Consider the following 18,223-nt stretch of genomic DNA (forward strand, 5'->3'; position numbering starts at 1 on the left):
TATTTCCTTTCTTCTCTGGAGGCTGAGTTGTTCATGTGATTTTTGGCTGATCTCATACCCATACGCCAATTCCTAAAACTTTTTGAAGACATTCAGTGAGAGTTTTAGATTCCTGGTGATAGCTAAAGACTTACATAAATATGCCATATAAGAAAACAGAACTAATCATGTTAAAAGTTCCTTGTTGTAATCCCAGCACTTTAGGAGGCTGAGGCAGGAGGGTCACTTGAGGCCCGGAAATCGAGAGCAGCCTGGACAACATGGTCCTATCATCATGGTCAACAGTTCTTATTAGCAGTTTCATTGTCTAATTGTTGATCTCAGCAGAGTCTCTTCAGCTGTGTCAATTAGCAATTAAAGACTATGGATTATGGAGTCATAAGGCCTGGATTCAAATCTTAGGTTTGCTCCTTGTGACATTGGACAAAATTATTTGTATCACTGTGCCTCAAACTTCATGGGCTTATTCCTGATCTCATTTCTTAATAAGCTATGTGACCTTGAGCAAGAGACATCCTCAATGTGCTTTGGTTTCCTCATCTATATAATGAGTATACTAACAATAATATCTCCCTCATAGGATTGTGTGTGTATTAAATGAGCGTATGTGCTGGTAAGTAAAGTTGTTGAGGAAAAAGGCCTGGCTTATAGTAAGTGGGATGTAAGTGTTAACCACTATTCTACTAGAGTGTGAGCTTTGTGAAGGTAGAGGAGGATTCTATCCATATTTGTTCACTGCTGTATCCCCAGTGACTAGAATAGCACCTGGCATGTGGTAAGCACTCAACAAATATGTATTGAAGGAATATGCATCAATTTTCTTGTCTGTGAAATGAGAATAATGGGATTAACCACCTTATATAGTGTTTATGAAAATTAAATGAGGTAATGCATATGAAGAACTAAAGTTACCTATTATCATCATCGTTATTATAAAAGGCCATAATCAAAATTAGAGTCCAGATATTTGTTCTTCCCCGTATTATCTACCTACTCTGCTTTTATAACTCATTATTTTAATATTTAGAGTTTTTTTCCCCTTCATTCCTGAGTCAAATCTTACCATTAGTTTTTATCTTACTCAATAAGTTTATTTTCTTACTTCCATGGATATATTATCATAAATCTCATTGCAGAAATAATGAAAATACTAATTATTTAATATTTCTTCTCATACTGTAAATATCTGTTTTTGGTTTTTTTGTTTTTGGTTTTGGTTTTTTTTGTTGTTTTTTTTTTGAGACAGGGTCCTGCTTTGTTACCCAGGCTGGAGTGCAGTGGCGTGAACATGGCTCACTGCAACCTTGACCTCTAGGGCCTAAGTGATCCTCCCACATCAGCACCCCAAGTAGCTGGGACTACAGGCACGCACCATCACACCTGGCTAATTGTTGTATTTTTTGTAGAGATAGGGTTTCACCGTGTTGCCCAGACTGGTCTTGAGCTCCTGAGCTCAGGCAATCCACCCAACTCAGCCTCCCAAAGTGCTGGGACTACAGGCCTGAGCTGACATGTCCAGCTTGTAAATGTTTTTTGACCGCATCAATTTTTATGCAAGTTTTGGGTTGACTAGCTGAAGTATAACATCTGCTCTTTACTCTTGAAAACTGCTGAGTAAAAACCAAAAATACTTTTGAAAACTGAAATCACAAAAGCTTAAAATTTATTTGTACAATATTGACATAAAACTGGGGATGGAAGAAAAGATTACACATTTTGGATTTCATATTCACATCAAGGGTAATTTCTCAAGACCATTAAATACATTAGCAATTTGAAGTCAGTTTAAAAATATCAACTTCATGGGTTTATCTCTCATGACTTAAATGCAAAGATATTACATTACAGCAAAAAAATAAAAATAAAGTAAAATAATTTAGGATCCTGAGAGGTGGGTTTTAATAAACCAAACCAAAATATATCCACAAATATTCCTATTTAGCATAAAGACACTTGTATGTAAGGAATTAAGTCACAGTCACAGGTAATTGATCTCAGTCGTGAAAACTACTATCGTATCAATCTTCACAACTGATGAATCCTCCTATTACCGACAACAAGTGTATATCAAGAGGAAAGAGGTTAGTTCAGTCTGCAGCATGATTTATAACTTTTCCTGAGAAATTCCCATCTCTCTCAGTAACTAGCCTTTTCTGAGTTGACTGGAAAACACTTAGTGATGGAAGTAGCCATTTGTTTTTCTACTTCTTTTTAGCATAGCCATTTTTTTTTTCCATAACTTCCCAGAGGGACTTACTTTCTCTTCTCTTCCCTTGGTATTAGCCAGCAGCTTGTATTCTCCTCATCACCAACTACATTAGTGGTCCCCAACATTTCTGGCAACAGGAAACAGTTTTGTGGAAGACAACTTTTTCCACAGACCAGGAGCAGGGGATGGTTTCAGGATGATTCAAGGGCATTACATTTATTATGCACTTTGTTTCTATTATTATTACATTGTTGTATATAATGAAATAATTATACAACCCACCATAATGTAGAATCAGTGGGAGCCCTGAGCTTGTTTTCCTGTAACTAGACAGTCCCATGTGGGGGTAATGGGAGACAGGGACAGATCATCAGGCATTAGATTCTATAAGGAGTGCGCAACCTAGATCCCTCACGTGCGCAGTTTAAAATAAGGTTCGCACTCCTGTGAGGCAGAGCTCAGGTGGTAATGCAAGCAATTAGGTGGGAGCAGCTGTAAATACAGAACAGATGAAGCCTTGCTCACTCACCCACCACTGCTCACTTCTTACTGTGTGGCTCGGGGTAGGTTGGGGACCCCTGGCTTACATCATTTGTAGCATAGAAAAGGGGGAGGCTGCCACAGGCGTAACCATGTTCCTGATGGAACTAATACATGGTCTAGACATGATAGAGCTACTTCCTGTAACAACCTTTCTGGGTATTTACTTAAGTGACCAAACCTCTATTTCAGGAATAAACTAATTTCACGTAATTTAAAACTTTGGTGATTTTTTAAAAACTATTACAAAAAGTGATACATAAATGACGTGTAACTTTCTAGCCCTGTTAGAGTTGATGGGACTTTAAATATATATAGGGCTATTTAATATAAATGTTTTTATTTTTAAAAAGAATATGGATTTAATGTTGGTATATAGTTTGAATAATCGCTATAGTTTTACAGATGCATTGTCAGCATTTATTTTGGACAAAGTAACTTACTGCACAGTTAAAATCATATTTATAATCTACGATTTATGTAAGTTTATGTGGTATAAGATATCTGTAATATGATATACAGGACGCTGAACCTGAAATCGGGAACCCTGAGTTTGAGTCTTGCTCTGCCACTTTCTAGTTAAGCAAGTCATTTAATGTTAAGTCTTTATTGGCTATTTATAAAGAGATAATGACGACATTCTGTCAGTACTGATGTAAGAATTAAGTGGCATAATTACTATGTTTTATAAACTCTAAAGTACAACATATCTATAAAAATGCGAGTACACACTTGTCAAATAGGATACTATGATAGTTTATCCAAGTTATATCTGTTTATCTTTTCTTCAAAAAGGTGATTTTTATGTTTAATAGTGCAGTATTTTTTCAAGGCCATATTTTGCTTTTAGATGACAATTTATTGTGTATATTTGTGACTCATTTTTTTCTCTATCTTTAAATTAATGAGAAAGTTATAAATAATTTGAAATACTGGATGATAATGATTCTGGAATTACAGTTAGTAATTTTATGTAATAAAACTATATAGTGGCCCATTGCTTGAGAACTACATCCAAAACTACATATACTACTTGTATATTCTGATGTGGAGGAAGGACATTTTCAATCTTTTATCAATTGTTTATTTTTATGTTAATTTTTAAATTCCTTAGGGGGTGACAGTACTTAGAATGAAATCAAAGAATAATAAATCAACCTATTAAAATATATATAAACCAGAAATACTATTTAATGTTATACATAGGAAAACAATTGAACTTAAAAATTTTTTAAAAAGTAGAATTCTAAATTTTCTCAATAATTTCAGTATATTCCACAAGTTGTCATTCAAGACTAGAAGTCTCTGGCCATTATTGTGGGTCTGTCACTCTGGTACCTCTGTGCCAACACTCTTTCCTTAAAGCTTTCTTCCCCTAAATAAGATTATTTTCTTCCTTCTCTTTCATTCTTTCTACTCTACCTGTACCATTCTTCTATCACTCATCTATATCTGTAAGATCCTAGGAAAAAAGTATCAAAAAGCTTCCCAGGACAACCTTATTCTGAAACTGCAAGAGGGAAGTGGTGGTCATGTAGTAGACACATCTAGACTATTCCAGATTAACTTTTTCCTGGTTCATGAAACCAGGTTATTAACACAGACAAGGCAGGGCCCAGGCAACTCAGGCATGACCACTGATTCCATTCTCAGACTCCCCTTCCCCGGGCAGTCACTAGCAGAAACCCAAGAAATCTTTTTCCAAAATGACTTTCAGCCATCATTGTGATGTCCCTGAGTACCAAAATAAAAGTTTTCCATGCATCCCCAGCCAATTTATTTTATTTTATTTTATTTTTGAGACACAATCCCACTCTGTCACCCAGGCTGGAGTGCAGTGAGACCATCACTGCTCACTACAGCCTCAACCTTGCAGGCTTAATTAAGCCTTTGTCCTGTCTTAGCCTCCTGAGTAGCTGGGACTACAGGCGTGCACCACCACACCTGGCTAAATTTTTACTTTTAATTTTTTCTAGAGATGAGGTTTCACTATGTTGCCCAGGCTTGTCTCAAACTTCTGAGCTCAAGTGATCCTCCCACCTCAGCCTCCCAAAGTGCTGTGATTGCAGGCATGAACCACCTGAGCGCAGCTTGCCAATTTATTTCTTTAAGATTTTCTGCTCAATCCCTCTTCCTTGATACCTTCCCCCTGATCTGAAGTTAGGGATATCCAGTCAAAAGTACTCAAATTTTTCTAAACAAGTAACTTAATCTTTAGGAGAGTCTGACTGGTTGGTAAACTTCCCCATTTCTCTGAGTATAATTAGATTTGTATGGTAACAGCTGTTTCCTCTTAAATATAAATATATTTTCTATATTTGTTTTACCTTTAATCTAAATTTTCTCTTAAAGTACATATTTTATTACATTAGATTCATGTTTTTCAAACTTTTTCAAAAGTGAGAAACATTTTACATCACAGCTCAGTACATACATGCACACATACATAAGCATACATATTCATAAAACAATAGTGCAGTTGATGTACTAACCATATGGGTTGAACTCTGATACTGTATTTTTTTTTAAATCCTAATCAAAACTTAATAAGTTATTTTCATGACTCACTTGTGTCCCACTGTTTAGAAAAACATTAGGTGACCTTTAATAAAGTCCTTGCAGTTTCTAAAATTCTATGATTCTTATAATGAAAATCTCATTTGATAAAATTTTCTAGTCTCTGAATAAAAGTGATGTGGTTTGAAAAAGTACTCATAGCATTCTCTGGTTTTATCAATGTTGTTTTGAAATGCTGATTATTTGAGGAAGATAAATAACGAAAAGGAAATTGGACTAACAGGGAGTTGTAGGAACATTAATGAGAAAGGACAAGTCTATCAGGAAAACAAAAGCAATAAATCTTGATGAACCTAAGTCTAAACAGCTAAAGTTGTTACTTTTTCTTACCATGGAACTCTTATTTATAGGAAAGTTTCCTAATTTTAAGCGGATTTAAAAGGATTATTACTTGTATGCATTTTTCATACCTTCTAAATTGTGATGTGCAATGGACAAAGAAAGTCTTTATCGTACCTACAAGGCTCTGCATGACCTGTGTCTTTCTCTGACTCTTGTCTCTCTGTCCTTCATTCCTTTCCACTCACTCCAACTGCCCTGGCCTCTTTGCTGTTCTGTGGTCACACCAGGACATCACACCTCAGGGCCTTTGCACTAGAGGTTCTCTCTGCCTCAAACTTACTCTCTTCCTGGAATATCTGACTAGCCACTTCCTCAGGTTCTTCATACCTCTGTTCAAATGTCGTACTGTCAGTGAGAACCCAGCCTGACAACTCTTTTTGAATTGCAGTGTCACATACCCCTTAACTTAATTTTTTATTTGCATTCATCTCCTTTTTAGCGCTATATAATTTACTGATTTGTTGTGTCTCTCCCCTGCAACTAAAATGTAAGCTTCATGAGAGCAGGGATTTTTTAGCTGCTTTGATCACTGTTGCATCATCATATAAACATCTACCATGGTACCTGGTATATACTAGGAGCTCAATTAATATTAATTGAATGAGTATTTGAATCTTTCAGCATATCAAGAAAGTAGCTTGTGCATATATACTATATAGGAACTATTTATTGAATAAATGAACCATTTTAGATTGTATAATTCACATTTTACGTTGAAATCCCCTGTTACACACGCCCAATGGTCATGTTTGGCAGGGTTAGGACTGAATAGTAACCTACCTTCCCACCTCCCTAGATTGGGAAATAGGTGGAATGACTTGTCTCAGGTTACAAAAAGTAAGGCAGTCATCTGACTCCTGGGAAAAAGGAATTAAAGTAGCTTTAGGTTCCGGGATAGAGATGTGCAGTTTGCAGATGCATCATGTAATGTTGCTTATAAACTACTTTGCTCTACTCTGTTTGTGTTGTTTCCACATTTATGTTAACAGGATGTTACCTTTTGCTTAGATGTTAAGCCTTACAATGTTGTCATTCTTAGCCATACTGGGTGGATTATTTAATTTAGAGAAAGAAGGCAATAAAAATTCCTAAAATTAAAACAAAGTTGATAGACATCATTGTGCTCTTCAGTGTTTCTGTTCATCGGTTCTTGATTTCTTTAGTTCACTTTTTATCATTTTAACATTTAACAAACGAGAAAGCTTTAATTGTAGGTTTTCGTGGAACTTGGTAAAAATTGAGGAGCCTTTGTGTCATGACTTGAAGAAAATTTCAGTATTTTTTGCCTGTGTTTGAGGAGCGTTTAAAAAATTGTGAACCTGAGGAAAGGGAAAGTGACTACCAGAAATTTACCTGTGTACTCATCTGAGATGCCTAACTCACTGCATCTAATTAGTCACCACTCCCTGGCCCTGACCACGCGGAGGGAAGAGGAAACAGCGGGAGCTACTCGGCGCAGCTGCCCGGTACCTGAGGCGCGCGCCCCGGAGCCACCAGCCCGCCGAGGTGCAGCCGCGCCGCCACCTCCCCCTCCGGCCGCTGATTGGCGGAGACCGCAGCATCAGCGGCATCTCCCTGCGCGGGGAGAGCAGCGAGACTCCAGCAGTTCCAGCCTCCAGGATTCTCAGCTCCCTCCGGGGCGAGACCTCGGACGTTCACTGCGAGCAGCCGCTCCGTCCGCCACCGCCTCTATCTCCTCCTCTAGACCCCTCTCCAATAAAGTGGAGGCCCCGGCGGCCAGGAAAGCCACGTCTCCTCCGGGCTAGGTCAGGGAGGCAGGGGCCAGAGCCTCAGAGTCCCCCGGCACCAACCTGGCTTCTGGCCCACTGGTCCTGGAACCGCTGCGGACGTCGCGCCCCAGCCGCCAAGACGCCGCGTATCTTGTACCGAGGGAAAAGCGGGTCCTCGTCCAAGATGGGCCGGCAGGGCTTGGGGGGTGCTGGCGCTGCAGGGCGCTCCATGCAGCGCTCCCAGAGCCGGAGCAGCCTGTCTGCCTCCTTCGAGGCACTGGCCGGCTACTTTCCCTGCATGAACTCCCTGGAGGAGGAAGAAGGAGGTGAGACACCCCTTCCCCCGTAGTTGGTGTCTCTATCTGTTTGGAAAGTCAGTGGCTGGAGGGTTGTCAGGGGCAGAGAGAACTCCATGTAGCAGTGTCCCAGCTCCTCTGCTCTCCGGGACTGTGCCGGGGGGCGAGAACCCTAGAGCCCTAGAGCACGTCAGGTGAGCAGAGAAGTTGTTTCTTGGTTATTTGGAGAGCTCCACTTGGGAAAAGGCTCTCCTTGTGAAGTATTTTACAAGTGCTTGGAAGTTGAATGAGAATGTAGACTGGTGGGAGGCAAGGCGGCGCCTCTTGGGGTGCACCCCACTCTGTTTTGGTTTACTCTTCGCAGTCTGAGTGTTAGCATTTGGCCTGGAGGACAGAAATACTTGAAAACTAAAGGGAAATGCAGCAGCAAAACTTTGAAACAGGAGTCTCAACCTATGAAAACCCACGATCGGGTGAGGGGAAGGAGTTACACAATAGACAGACAGGTGGAGGGGTTGATAGTACCGAAGGTGAGTTTGTGCTCAAAGCACAATCTCTGGTGTTTCAGCAATGCCATTGTAATTAAGCTAATAAAAAATAGGAGGAGGATGACTCGCTGTTTTAAACTTTTCAGCAGTTGGTTTGGAGTTCATAAAGTTTTGAATAACATAAGATGTATTTTCTTCATGAAAAACTTTCCTATAAGATTTAACAACTAACACTGAAAATACAATTTGTAAATCAAAATGAGATTTGACTGGTAAATAGTAAGTAGTGTCCCAACATTTGAAATATGTATTAATTTACTGATACGCTGGTTGCAAACTGTGTTCATTTTTAGATGTATATCCAGAGTAGGTTAGTTATCATGATGTTAACTCTATTTTTGTAAATAACAGGGCTGGTTTTGCTTTTATCCCGTGACAATCAATGACCTCTTATTAGGACATCTATAGCGAGCCCTGATTTAAAAGAAATTGCCTGTTCTAAAAACAGATTGAAATAATTTTTTTCTGCTATTTTTCCTGATGGGGGAGGAGAGAAAGTAGAAGATGGAGGATTGGTAATATGTCTGGAAAGTTGTCTTCAAACTAATTTATTAGCTAGAGCTATCCAAGTTTCTTCTAGGTTATTTGTTGCAATATCAGTTGGCTATAAATCAATATAGATTTAACAGCAGGGTACTTCCGTATATAAACATGATTTAATTTTCGTACTAGTCCTTTTCTGTTTTTGTTTGTACATTTACATTTCACTTGCTTCCTATAATTAAATATTTAAAATTCTAGGAAATGTAAACAAGTCAAGAATTAAATTAAATTGAGTAAATGAATGATCATAATTGTAGCTAAAACTTTTAGTACTTATTATTAGTCCAGCACTGTTCTACACTTGACATGTATTCTTTTAGGCCCACAACAACCTTATGAAGCAGTACTTTTATTATCCTCATTTCACAAATGAGAAGACTGAGGCAGAGAGAGTTCCGAAATTTGCCCAGTGTCACCAGGGTGGTAGGTAATAGAGCCAGTGTTTGAACCCAGGTATTCAGCAACACAGCCTATTCATTCAGCTCCCAAGCTATACTAGATTATTATTTTCTTATATTTGGCCACATTCCCATACCTAGTAAGTGATGAGGCTAGAATTTAAACACTTGTGCCTGAAAATATATATTTAAATAAAACATAGGTTATTATGGACTCATTTCCCAAATTTTTATTTTTACACCAAGTCTTCAGTCTTGACTTTGCTTCAGATAAGATATCATCCTTTTTCTTTAAATTATGATTAGGATCGTCGAGTTTACAAAATATCATTCCAAAAACCTTTTTGAGACAAGAAAAAAATGTATATAAATATGAAATTATTTCAATATTTAAAGTATGTTTGCATAACCATGGCTCACACAGACTAATCCCAAAGGAAGTTCCTACATCTCCACATGGAAATTGGAACAGATTTCTGTCCCGTAATATGGCTTCTTAAGTTGCCAAGACAAAATGTTTTAAATGGGAAGCACCGTTTTTAAAGTTAACCATACAGTTCTGTACCAGTAACTAGAGAGGAGACACTTTCCATAAATTAGAGGTTTTTCCATTGGCTTACATTTTTACAGCCACGAGAAGAAATCTTAACTTTTTTCTTTCATTTTGTGATTCTCTTAACACCTTTGAAAGTCCTGGGATTTTTGAAGATATTTCAACATACTCTGCAGGAGTATGTAAAAGTTAGAAACCGTTGGCCTAAAGCAGTGCTTCTCTACTTTTTTTTTCTTTTGAGACACCCACATAGGATACATGAAGGTCATGTGGATAACATACTCAGGATTATGTTACTATTATCATAACTGTGGGACTCATTTATAAAGAAAGTAAATCTATCCCACCATATGATTTTCACACTGGTTAAGAGCAACTTGTATAAAGAGCACTGATCTACTAACCAGTGTGATTTGACTAAATTAACCAATCAGTTCAGTAAGCAAGTCTGATTTTAAAGCTAGTCTTTTTTTGTTGTTGTTCTTTTCAGAAAGAGTGCAATAGCTAAATAATTTCAAGTATACCCTGTCTTCCAGTTCCATATTCACATTTTCTTCTTGTACAGCGTATCTAGTTTCCATTCTGCACAAAAAGCGCTGAGAAATCTACAGAGAGATCATATTCTTTTCGTTCATCCACTCATTCATTCATTCAAAAATATTTATTGAGGTTATTTGATGTGTTAGAAGCAATGAGTCTCTAATGAATTCAGTAGATACGTTCCTTTCCCTCTTAGAGTTTACACCCTAATGGAGATAGGTAGACATTAATAGAAATATCTATGTAATTATAACTGTGACAGGTTTTAGGAAGGTAAAGTGCAGAGTGCAACAAGAGATTATAAGAAAACCTAATTCAGGAGGTAGAAAAGCATGCCCTGAGAAAGTGAGGATTAAACATTGATTCAGGTGTCAGTGATAACTCTCAGTTTCTCATGAACCAAGCCAGTATCAGCAGCCTCCCACACACCTTTGAAAAGAATTTTCCTGGAGCCCACAACCAGTAAGTGGTGGAGTTAAGCTGTAAACCCCACATCTGTCTTTGAAATTTATAATCTAACTACTCTGTATGTTGCTTCTTCATTATTATATGACATTTCCTTTTAATATGCTATGGTCTTGAAAACCAAGTATAGTAATAAAAGTTACCATTCCATTGTGCACTTTCTATGTGCCACATTCATTTAATTTCATGATAATTTTTCAAGGATGTTACTATTTTCCTCATTTTACACATATGGAAACCAAAACTCAGAGAAGCTAAACAACTTGTCCACAGATCATAAATCTCAATGAAGCTTACTTCAGTGAGGATAAAAGGGACATTCCCGTAAACAAAATAAATTAAGATTGTTGATGGTCTTTGTGGAATCGTTTTTGTATATTGGAGCTCTTTTTTTTTTTTTTTTTTTTTCCATCATTTTCCCTGAGTATATTCCAGGTAGATGTTCTCCAAATCTCTGAGTTTTTTTTTTTTTTTTTTCAGTGAAAGTAGTAATAGTACCTTCATATTATTTAACAGTTTATAAATTGTGTATACTTATTTTATCATTGAACCCTTTGAGATAAGAATTATTTTCACTATATAAACTACTTGACCTCGACACTGGGTCCACCTCCCTAATGTAGAATATTACTGTGTGTGGAGTTTTCAAACATTAGAGACAATTATAAGAAAGAAGGAACTATTTCAAGGAAATGTTACCATTCCTAAATAAGAGAAGCAACCCCACAACTTCTCACCCTAGATCCAAGGGCAAATGATTATGGCCCTATAATGAAGGAAAATGGCACATTTTCTAATACTTAGGGAATCTGGTTTCTCAGAAGCTATCTTAATGTTACATGTGGCTCTGGGTTAGTGATTCTTGTTTAATTATGTCCATATGTGATAAATTTGGCCTGCCTGATTTTATGATCTGACACCTTTGGTTCAAATATAGTTTGGCAGTCATACAGAAGAGATCCTATCAGCTTAATACTATAAAACTGAATAAATTAACTCATCTAACTTCTTTTACATCCCACTAGCTTAAAAATAAATTATAGGGGCCGGGCGCGGTGGCTCACGCCTGTAATTCCAGCACTTTGGGAGGCCGAGGCAGGCAGATCACGAGGTCAGGAGATCGAGACCATTCTGGCTAACATGGTGAAACCCCGCCTCTACTAAAAATACAAAAAATTAGCTGGGCGTGGTGGCGGGCGCCTGTAGAACCAGCTACTCAGGAGGCTGAGGCAGGAGAATGGTGTGAACCTGGGAGGCAGAGCTTGCAGTGAGCCAAGATCGCACCGCTGCACTCCAGCCTGAGTGACAGAGTGAGACTCCATCTCAAAATAAAATAAAATAAATTATAGGAAAACCATCTAAGAAACAAGAATAGCTTTAAGATCACCAGAAAACTGAGGAAAGAGTCTTTGCATGTCATAGTGAAGCTACGAGGAATTAAAATAAAATTGACTAAATAAACTGGAATAAAAAGACCTATTTAACTCAGCCTCACTCTTTAAGAGGTTTATTCACCCAGCAAAAAGAGTATAAAGAGACATACCTTATTCTAATCTTTGTGTACAGTAAATAATATACTTAATTATTAATAATCAGTCCCATTTGATTAAAATAGTTTAGAATTTTGCCCTTACTCCACTGAAATAAAAAAATTCTTCATACATTTAAATGTAATCCTCTTAAAGTGCAAACATCATACCTCGCACAGTGGTATTCAGTGTCTGTTAATAATTAACAGTATATAGTTCCACCATTCTTTTCACACTGAATATCAGTATAACCGACTGCCATCCATCAATTATATTTATACTGTTTAAAAATGTAACATGTAATAGAGACTTTTTAAAATGCAGTGATCATGGTTTTTGCACATCTTCATGAAGCCAACCTTGGAGGCAGGAGATGGATAGACAGTTATAGGCTACTATGGATCTTTTTATAGGGGATATTATTTTTTCTAGATTATGATTATGTGTAATAAATCATTCCATAAATGAGTTCATACCATATTCAAAAATAGCACAATATTTTTGTAACAGACAAACTGAAGCAAAAGATTTTGGAATTAAGAAAAGTAAATTGAGTAACAGTTCCACTCAATGCTTATCAAATATTATCTTTTTCATGTAAGATTCAGAATCTTTCACCACCATGTGTCCAAATAGTATCTTTAATTTGAAACTTTAGTAGACTGAGTTCTACAGAGAAAAAAAACCCTTTAATAGAAAAGTAAAATTAAACCCCTATTGGCTTTCATCCTTTAACAGATTCACTAAATTCAAAAACAGTAATGGGAACGAGTTTCCCTGTGGAGACATCTTATATATAATGACTTATACAGGAAACCCACTAGAAAGTTGTAATAACAGCATCCCGTTTCTTCCAAGGACTATGTTTTAATATAAATGTTCTCTGCTCTTATTACATAGACCCCTATTTATCGATCAGACAAGATCATTCTGTATATTTGTTCTCTTTCATATTGAAATGTTTTTGATTGAGGAGGAGGGAGATTTACCTAATACTGTGTATATATAATATTATTTGAACAAGTAGAAAACAAACTAACACAAAAATGATAGTATAATTCTAGTTTGGAAGTATCACTCTTTAAATGAAAACAGGGTATTTACTTTAATGTAAATCATGCTTTATGCAAAGATAATTTACTAAGCTCATGAGCAGAAATCCCACCAGGCCTCACATGGACCTAAACTGGGAGCCAGAAGGCTGTTGGGAACCCATGAGCATTCTTTTCCCATTTCTTGCCATTGATTCTGTCTTTGCATGGCTGCTTTTTTCTTTCTCAGCAGCTAACTCTCACCCTTGCTGTGTTACACAGACCATGTGGCCTGCGGAAATGGCCGCCAATGGCATCCAAGTTCACCTGTCACAGTTCCACCCACACTGCATATTACTGTCTTTCTCAGTCCCACTACCAAATTCCCAAAGAAGAGATTCCACTTACCAAGTTTGGTCCATCCCAATACAGCCAGAAGGCAAGGCCATGTATGTATAAATGTAATCACCAAAAATGCATTTCTCTGGGCAAATAAGAAGGGAAGTGGTTATTGTGAGCTTTGTAGACATCACCGAAGGTGTCTGCTTTTGTCTGGGTCATCAAGAACAAAGGATTTGAAGTACCATTTTTTAAAATTTAGATTTTGTGCCAGGCGTGGTGGCTCACACCTGTAATCCCAGCACTTTGGGAGGCTGAGGTGGATGGATCACCTGAGGTCGGGAGTTGGAGACCAGCCTGACCAACATGGAGAAATCCCGTCTCTACTAAAAATACAAAATTAGCCAGGCGTGATGACGCATGCCTGTAATCCCAGCTACTCAGGAGGCTGAGGCAGGAGAATTGCTTGAACCTGGGAGGTGGAGGTTAGGGTAAACCGAGATCGCTCCATTGCACTCCAGCCTAGGCAACAAGAGCGAAACTCCATCTCCAAAAAAAAAAATTAGGTTTTGTTTAAATGAGGCTAAAAGGAAAGGAAATTTTATTTTAGCAACTTAAAAATAAAATTATCAGCTGGGCCCAGTGGCTCACACTTGTAATCCCAGCACTTTGGGAAGCCAAGCCAGGTGGATCGCCTGAGGTCAGGAATTCGCAACCAGCATGGACAACAATGGTGAAATCCTGTCTCTACTAAAAATACAAAAATTAGCCGGGCATGTTGGTGGGCCCCTGTAATCGCAGCTACTCAGGAGGCTGAGGCATGAGAATCGCTTGAACCCAGGAGGCGAAAGTTGCAGTGAGCCAAGATCAAGCCACTGCACTCCAGCCTGGGCGACAAAGTGAGACTGTGTCTCAAAAAAATAAAATAAAATTATCGGTTGTTCCCTTATTATTCCTGTAAACCACAGGCCAGGAAAGTAACATGCATCAGTGAAGTAGGATAGGAATAAAACGAAAGGGAAAAGGCAAGTACTCAAAGTGCTGGAGAAAGCTTACCTATCTATAAAAGAAGGATGAATAGTCAGTTCCAGCTAATTGATGCCAAACTGAATGTCATCCCAAGGTTGGAAAGTTTACTCTTTTTTTTTCCTGAAGGAAAGCTATAAATCTGGTTGTTTACTTAAAACTTTTATATTTTAAAATGTTGTCACATGAATAAAAACTTTCAAACATTATTTGGGCCAAACAAAATACAATTATTGACCAAATGTGGCCTGACATTTAAGACCAACATTTTGCAACTTCTGCCAAGGAAATGCTTCATTCCCAGCTTTTCTCAGTTCTCTTTTTTCTTTCCCATTCTTGTTGTCACCTTGGTAGTTTGGGACACGTGAGCTCATCTTTGAAGTGATCTGGTAACCCCCCAACCTGCTCGCTCACTCTCTGTTTCTCCCTTCTGGACCAATCCAACATCACTGCTCCTGTATCAGTTCTCTTAAACACCGTCTTCATCTTAACACTACCCTTCCTTCAAAAACGTCAGTAAATTTACATCTCCTACTAAATAAAGCCTTTAGCCCGACATTCAAATTCTTTAACAATAGGAGACTTTTGTGTGTGTGTGTATGGTTTAACATCCCCACCTCCCAAGGCTAGTAATTCTATAAAACTAAGCCTTCTTGCTCTTTGTCTCCAAAGTCTTGTTCATGCCTTTCTTTCTATTCTTCCTTTACCACTGTATGTATATCCTGTCTAATTGTCCTTCAAAGCTCAGCCCATATCCCATCTACTGTATGAAGTATTCAGAAGCTATAAGAGCTTCTGTAGGCAGAGGAAAAACTATGTGGCTGAACTGGAAATCCTGGCTCCACCTCTTCCTACTGGTATGGACTATGAAGACAATTTCTTTCAGCTTTAGTTTCTTCGTTTGTATGTAAAGTGTACATAACAATACCTATCTTGATGAATATCGTAAACTAGTATTATACTTACTATTCCCTTATAATCCCATTTCAAAATATTTTTGCCTTTTCCTGAACCTCTAAATATGTGTTATCTACTACATGAGGTATTAGCCACATGTGACTGTTTAAATTTAAATAAATTTTTAAAAATTTAAAATTTTATTCCTCAGTCCCACTAGCCACCTTTCTAGTATTCAGTAGCTACGTATGACTAGTGATTACCTTATCAGGCAGTGCAGAATTATAGAACATTTATCTCATTCACAGAAGGTTCTACTGGACAATGCAGCTCTAGAAACATTACCACTCATAAAGCACTTAGTGCATATTGCCTTGCATTGTCATTATTTGTGTACTATCTTACCTACTAAATTTAAAAATCACATAGTTGGGAATTATGTGATCATGTATTACAAATTTGTTATCTCCCACAGTACCTTACATTCAGGAAGTACTTAACAAATATGTAGTGAATGAATAAATGAACAAGTACCTGGTCGGTTTCTGTGTTGTTATTGTGGAATGGAAAGAAGCTATTAGATCTGAAAGGGACCATACTGATTAGGTGATTGTTTGCATTCATGCATGTACAAGAGTACTTGAATGTTATGCATTCTTTGTGCTACACCTAGAAGTTGTGTATACTTAGCTTAATATATACTAACAACATATTTTTCTATCATGCATTACAAAGAAACATGTATATGCAACATGTTTCCTTTCAGGTGCCCAGATGCAATCAACAGAAATCAATTCTGGCAATTTAGGCAGAAAAGAAAGGTGTTTGCTAAGGGATCCTGGATAGGTCATAGAATCTCTAGGAAGGCTGGAGATTCTGGGCTGTAGGTTAGGAGTGATGCCCAAAACCATACTGCAGGTTAATCCTGCTAAACTATCACTGCTACCTGGCACAGACATCACAGCTTGCACCATTGTCAGAACTCATGGTAAATCACTGCATGCTGCTACAGGGTAGGGTCACTTTGGGAAAATATATTCTGGCGACCACCCTCATTGGAATGAAAGCCTATGGTGTCTCTGCTTCTTTGCTTTATTAACTTCAGATTCAGAGTTTGGAAAAGTAGTGCCTCAACCATGTGCTTATGCCCTAATTGCAAAGCAGGCTGGAAAAGTGGCACTTGACGATTTCAACTTCTATAATTAAAGGATGGGATATTTTTCAAATGTAGAAAGAAGATTTAAATGCTGGTAAGCCAAAAACATTAACAAATATCCACTTTGTAATATAAAATAATTACCAATGGTAAGAAAAAAAAACTAAGCTCAATATGATTAGCTCTTTTTAATTCTTTTTAAATAAGAGTTTCTCATATTGTTATTTTCCTCTCTGTTCATTGAGCACAAGCAGACAAGAACAGGGTAAAATCTATGGAAGAAATCTAAGGTAAAGAATATGGTGTACTCGATTTCAACTTTTTCTGCAGATTTGACACCCAATATCCATGCACTCTCTTGTTTTTTCATATAGAGCATAATAAATTCCTCCTCAGAAGGACAACCTTAAAATCTTACCCAGCTGTTGGAAATCTAGAATCTTTGAGCAATGTGTAGTCCTGTTATATCTAGATGTGGCTTTTCGTATTATAGTGACCTGCAAGCCTGAAAACAAGTTATCTGCCTCCGTTTTCTGACTCTGTTAAATGTAATTTAAATGTATGGTAGCCACAGAATAACTGAAAGAAAAAATCCCATTTAGAAAGGAGAGAATAGGAAACCCAAAACAATCAGTCATCTATAGGAGTTATCAATCTCACTTGGTAGGAATGGCAGAGATTGACAGTAGAGTATGTTTCTTAGTTTATTCATCTGGCAACCCTGGTTCTGTTTTCAGGAAGGTGTTTCTTTGTTGTTTATTCTCTATGGCCATGAAGGTTTGTATTGAAGAGGTGGCTCCATTGCTGTCATAGCCTGCTTCTTTCTAGTACAGGTTTGGAAACTCCATTGGTATCTTACGGGTTCAACAGAATTTTGTAAGGTAAGCTAGTATTTTTTTTCTATACCAGTAGTGCAGAAATTCAGTAGGTTTACAGTCTGTTTGCTTCAGATCAGTTTCAAGTGTGAGTCACTTCAGCCAAACACCTCATTAGACACAGACTTTCAGCCTAACAACTCTGATATTTTAGTTTCTAGCCTCTGTGCTTTACTCACTTCCTTTGCTTTCAACTTAATGGCAGCCACCTTGATATCATCTGAAAAAAAGGATTTGGGTGGGAAGTCAACCCCTTAGTTCAATTTGGCCAATAGGCTCTCTCCTCTTACATGGCAAGGCCTTTTATTTATGCATAGTTTTTTTCCTGTAGATTTATTATAATTTTGTATGTTATTCAGTTTCCAAAACTATGCAGATTATAGGATCTGATTCTTTTTCAATACTGTTTATTAAACACCACTACATGTTGTATACTCTATGGCATAGGCTAATTATGATTCCAGGTTTACACCAAAGTACTCTGACCTACAGAAAGATAAGTTACCTGCCCAAAATTTGCAAATAGTCAAATAGGAACTTGAACTCATATCATCTGATTCTAAAATGGCATGTTCATCCGACCGTAAAGTATTGCCTCAAAATATCTAACTTGAGAGTTATGAAGAGTT

The 18,223-nt window shown here is 37.6% G+C and overlaps 1 protein-coding gene across 35 annotated transcripts in view; it reads left to right on the forward strand.

Moving 5' to 3' along the window:
* RIMS2 (regulating synaptic membrane exocytosis 2) overlaps positions 1-18,223 on the forward strand; it is a 728,068-nt gene that overhangs the window by 689,095 nt on the left and 20,750 nt on the right. The window contains exon 1 of one of the 35 annotated variants that reach the window (XM_025395384.1): positions 7,272-7,724. The exons of the other annotated variants lie outside the window; for them this stretch is intronic. Coding sequence (XP_025251169.1) covers positions 7,583-7,724 — 142 coding nt within the window. The 5' untranslated portion in view covers positions 7,272-7,582. Of the gene's footprint in view, positions 1-7,271; positions 7,725-18,223 lie in introns of those variants that run through there. 35 annotated transcript variants of the gene reach the window in all.

This window comes from Theropithecus gelada, chromosome 8, assembly GCF_003255815.1.
Source record: "Theropithecus gelada isolate Dixy chromosome 8, Tgel_1.0, whole genome shotgun sequence".
Lineage (NCBI taxonomy): Eukaryota > Metazoa > Chordata > Mammalia > Primates > Cercopithecidae > Theropithecus > Theropithecus gelada.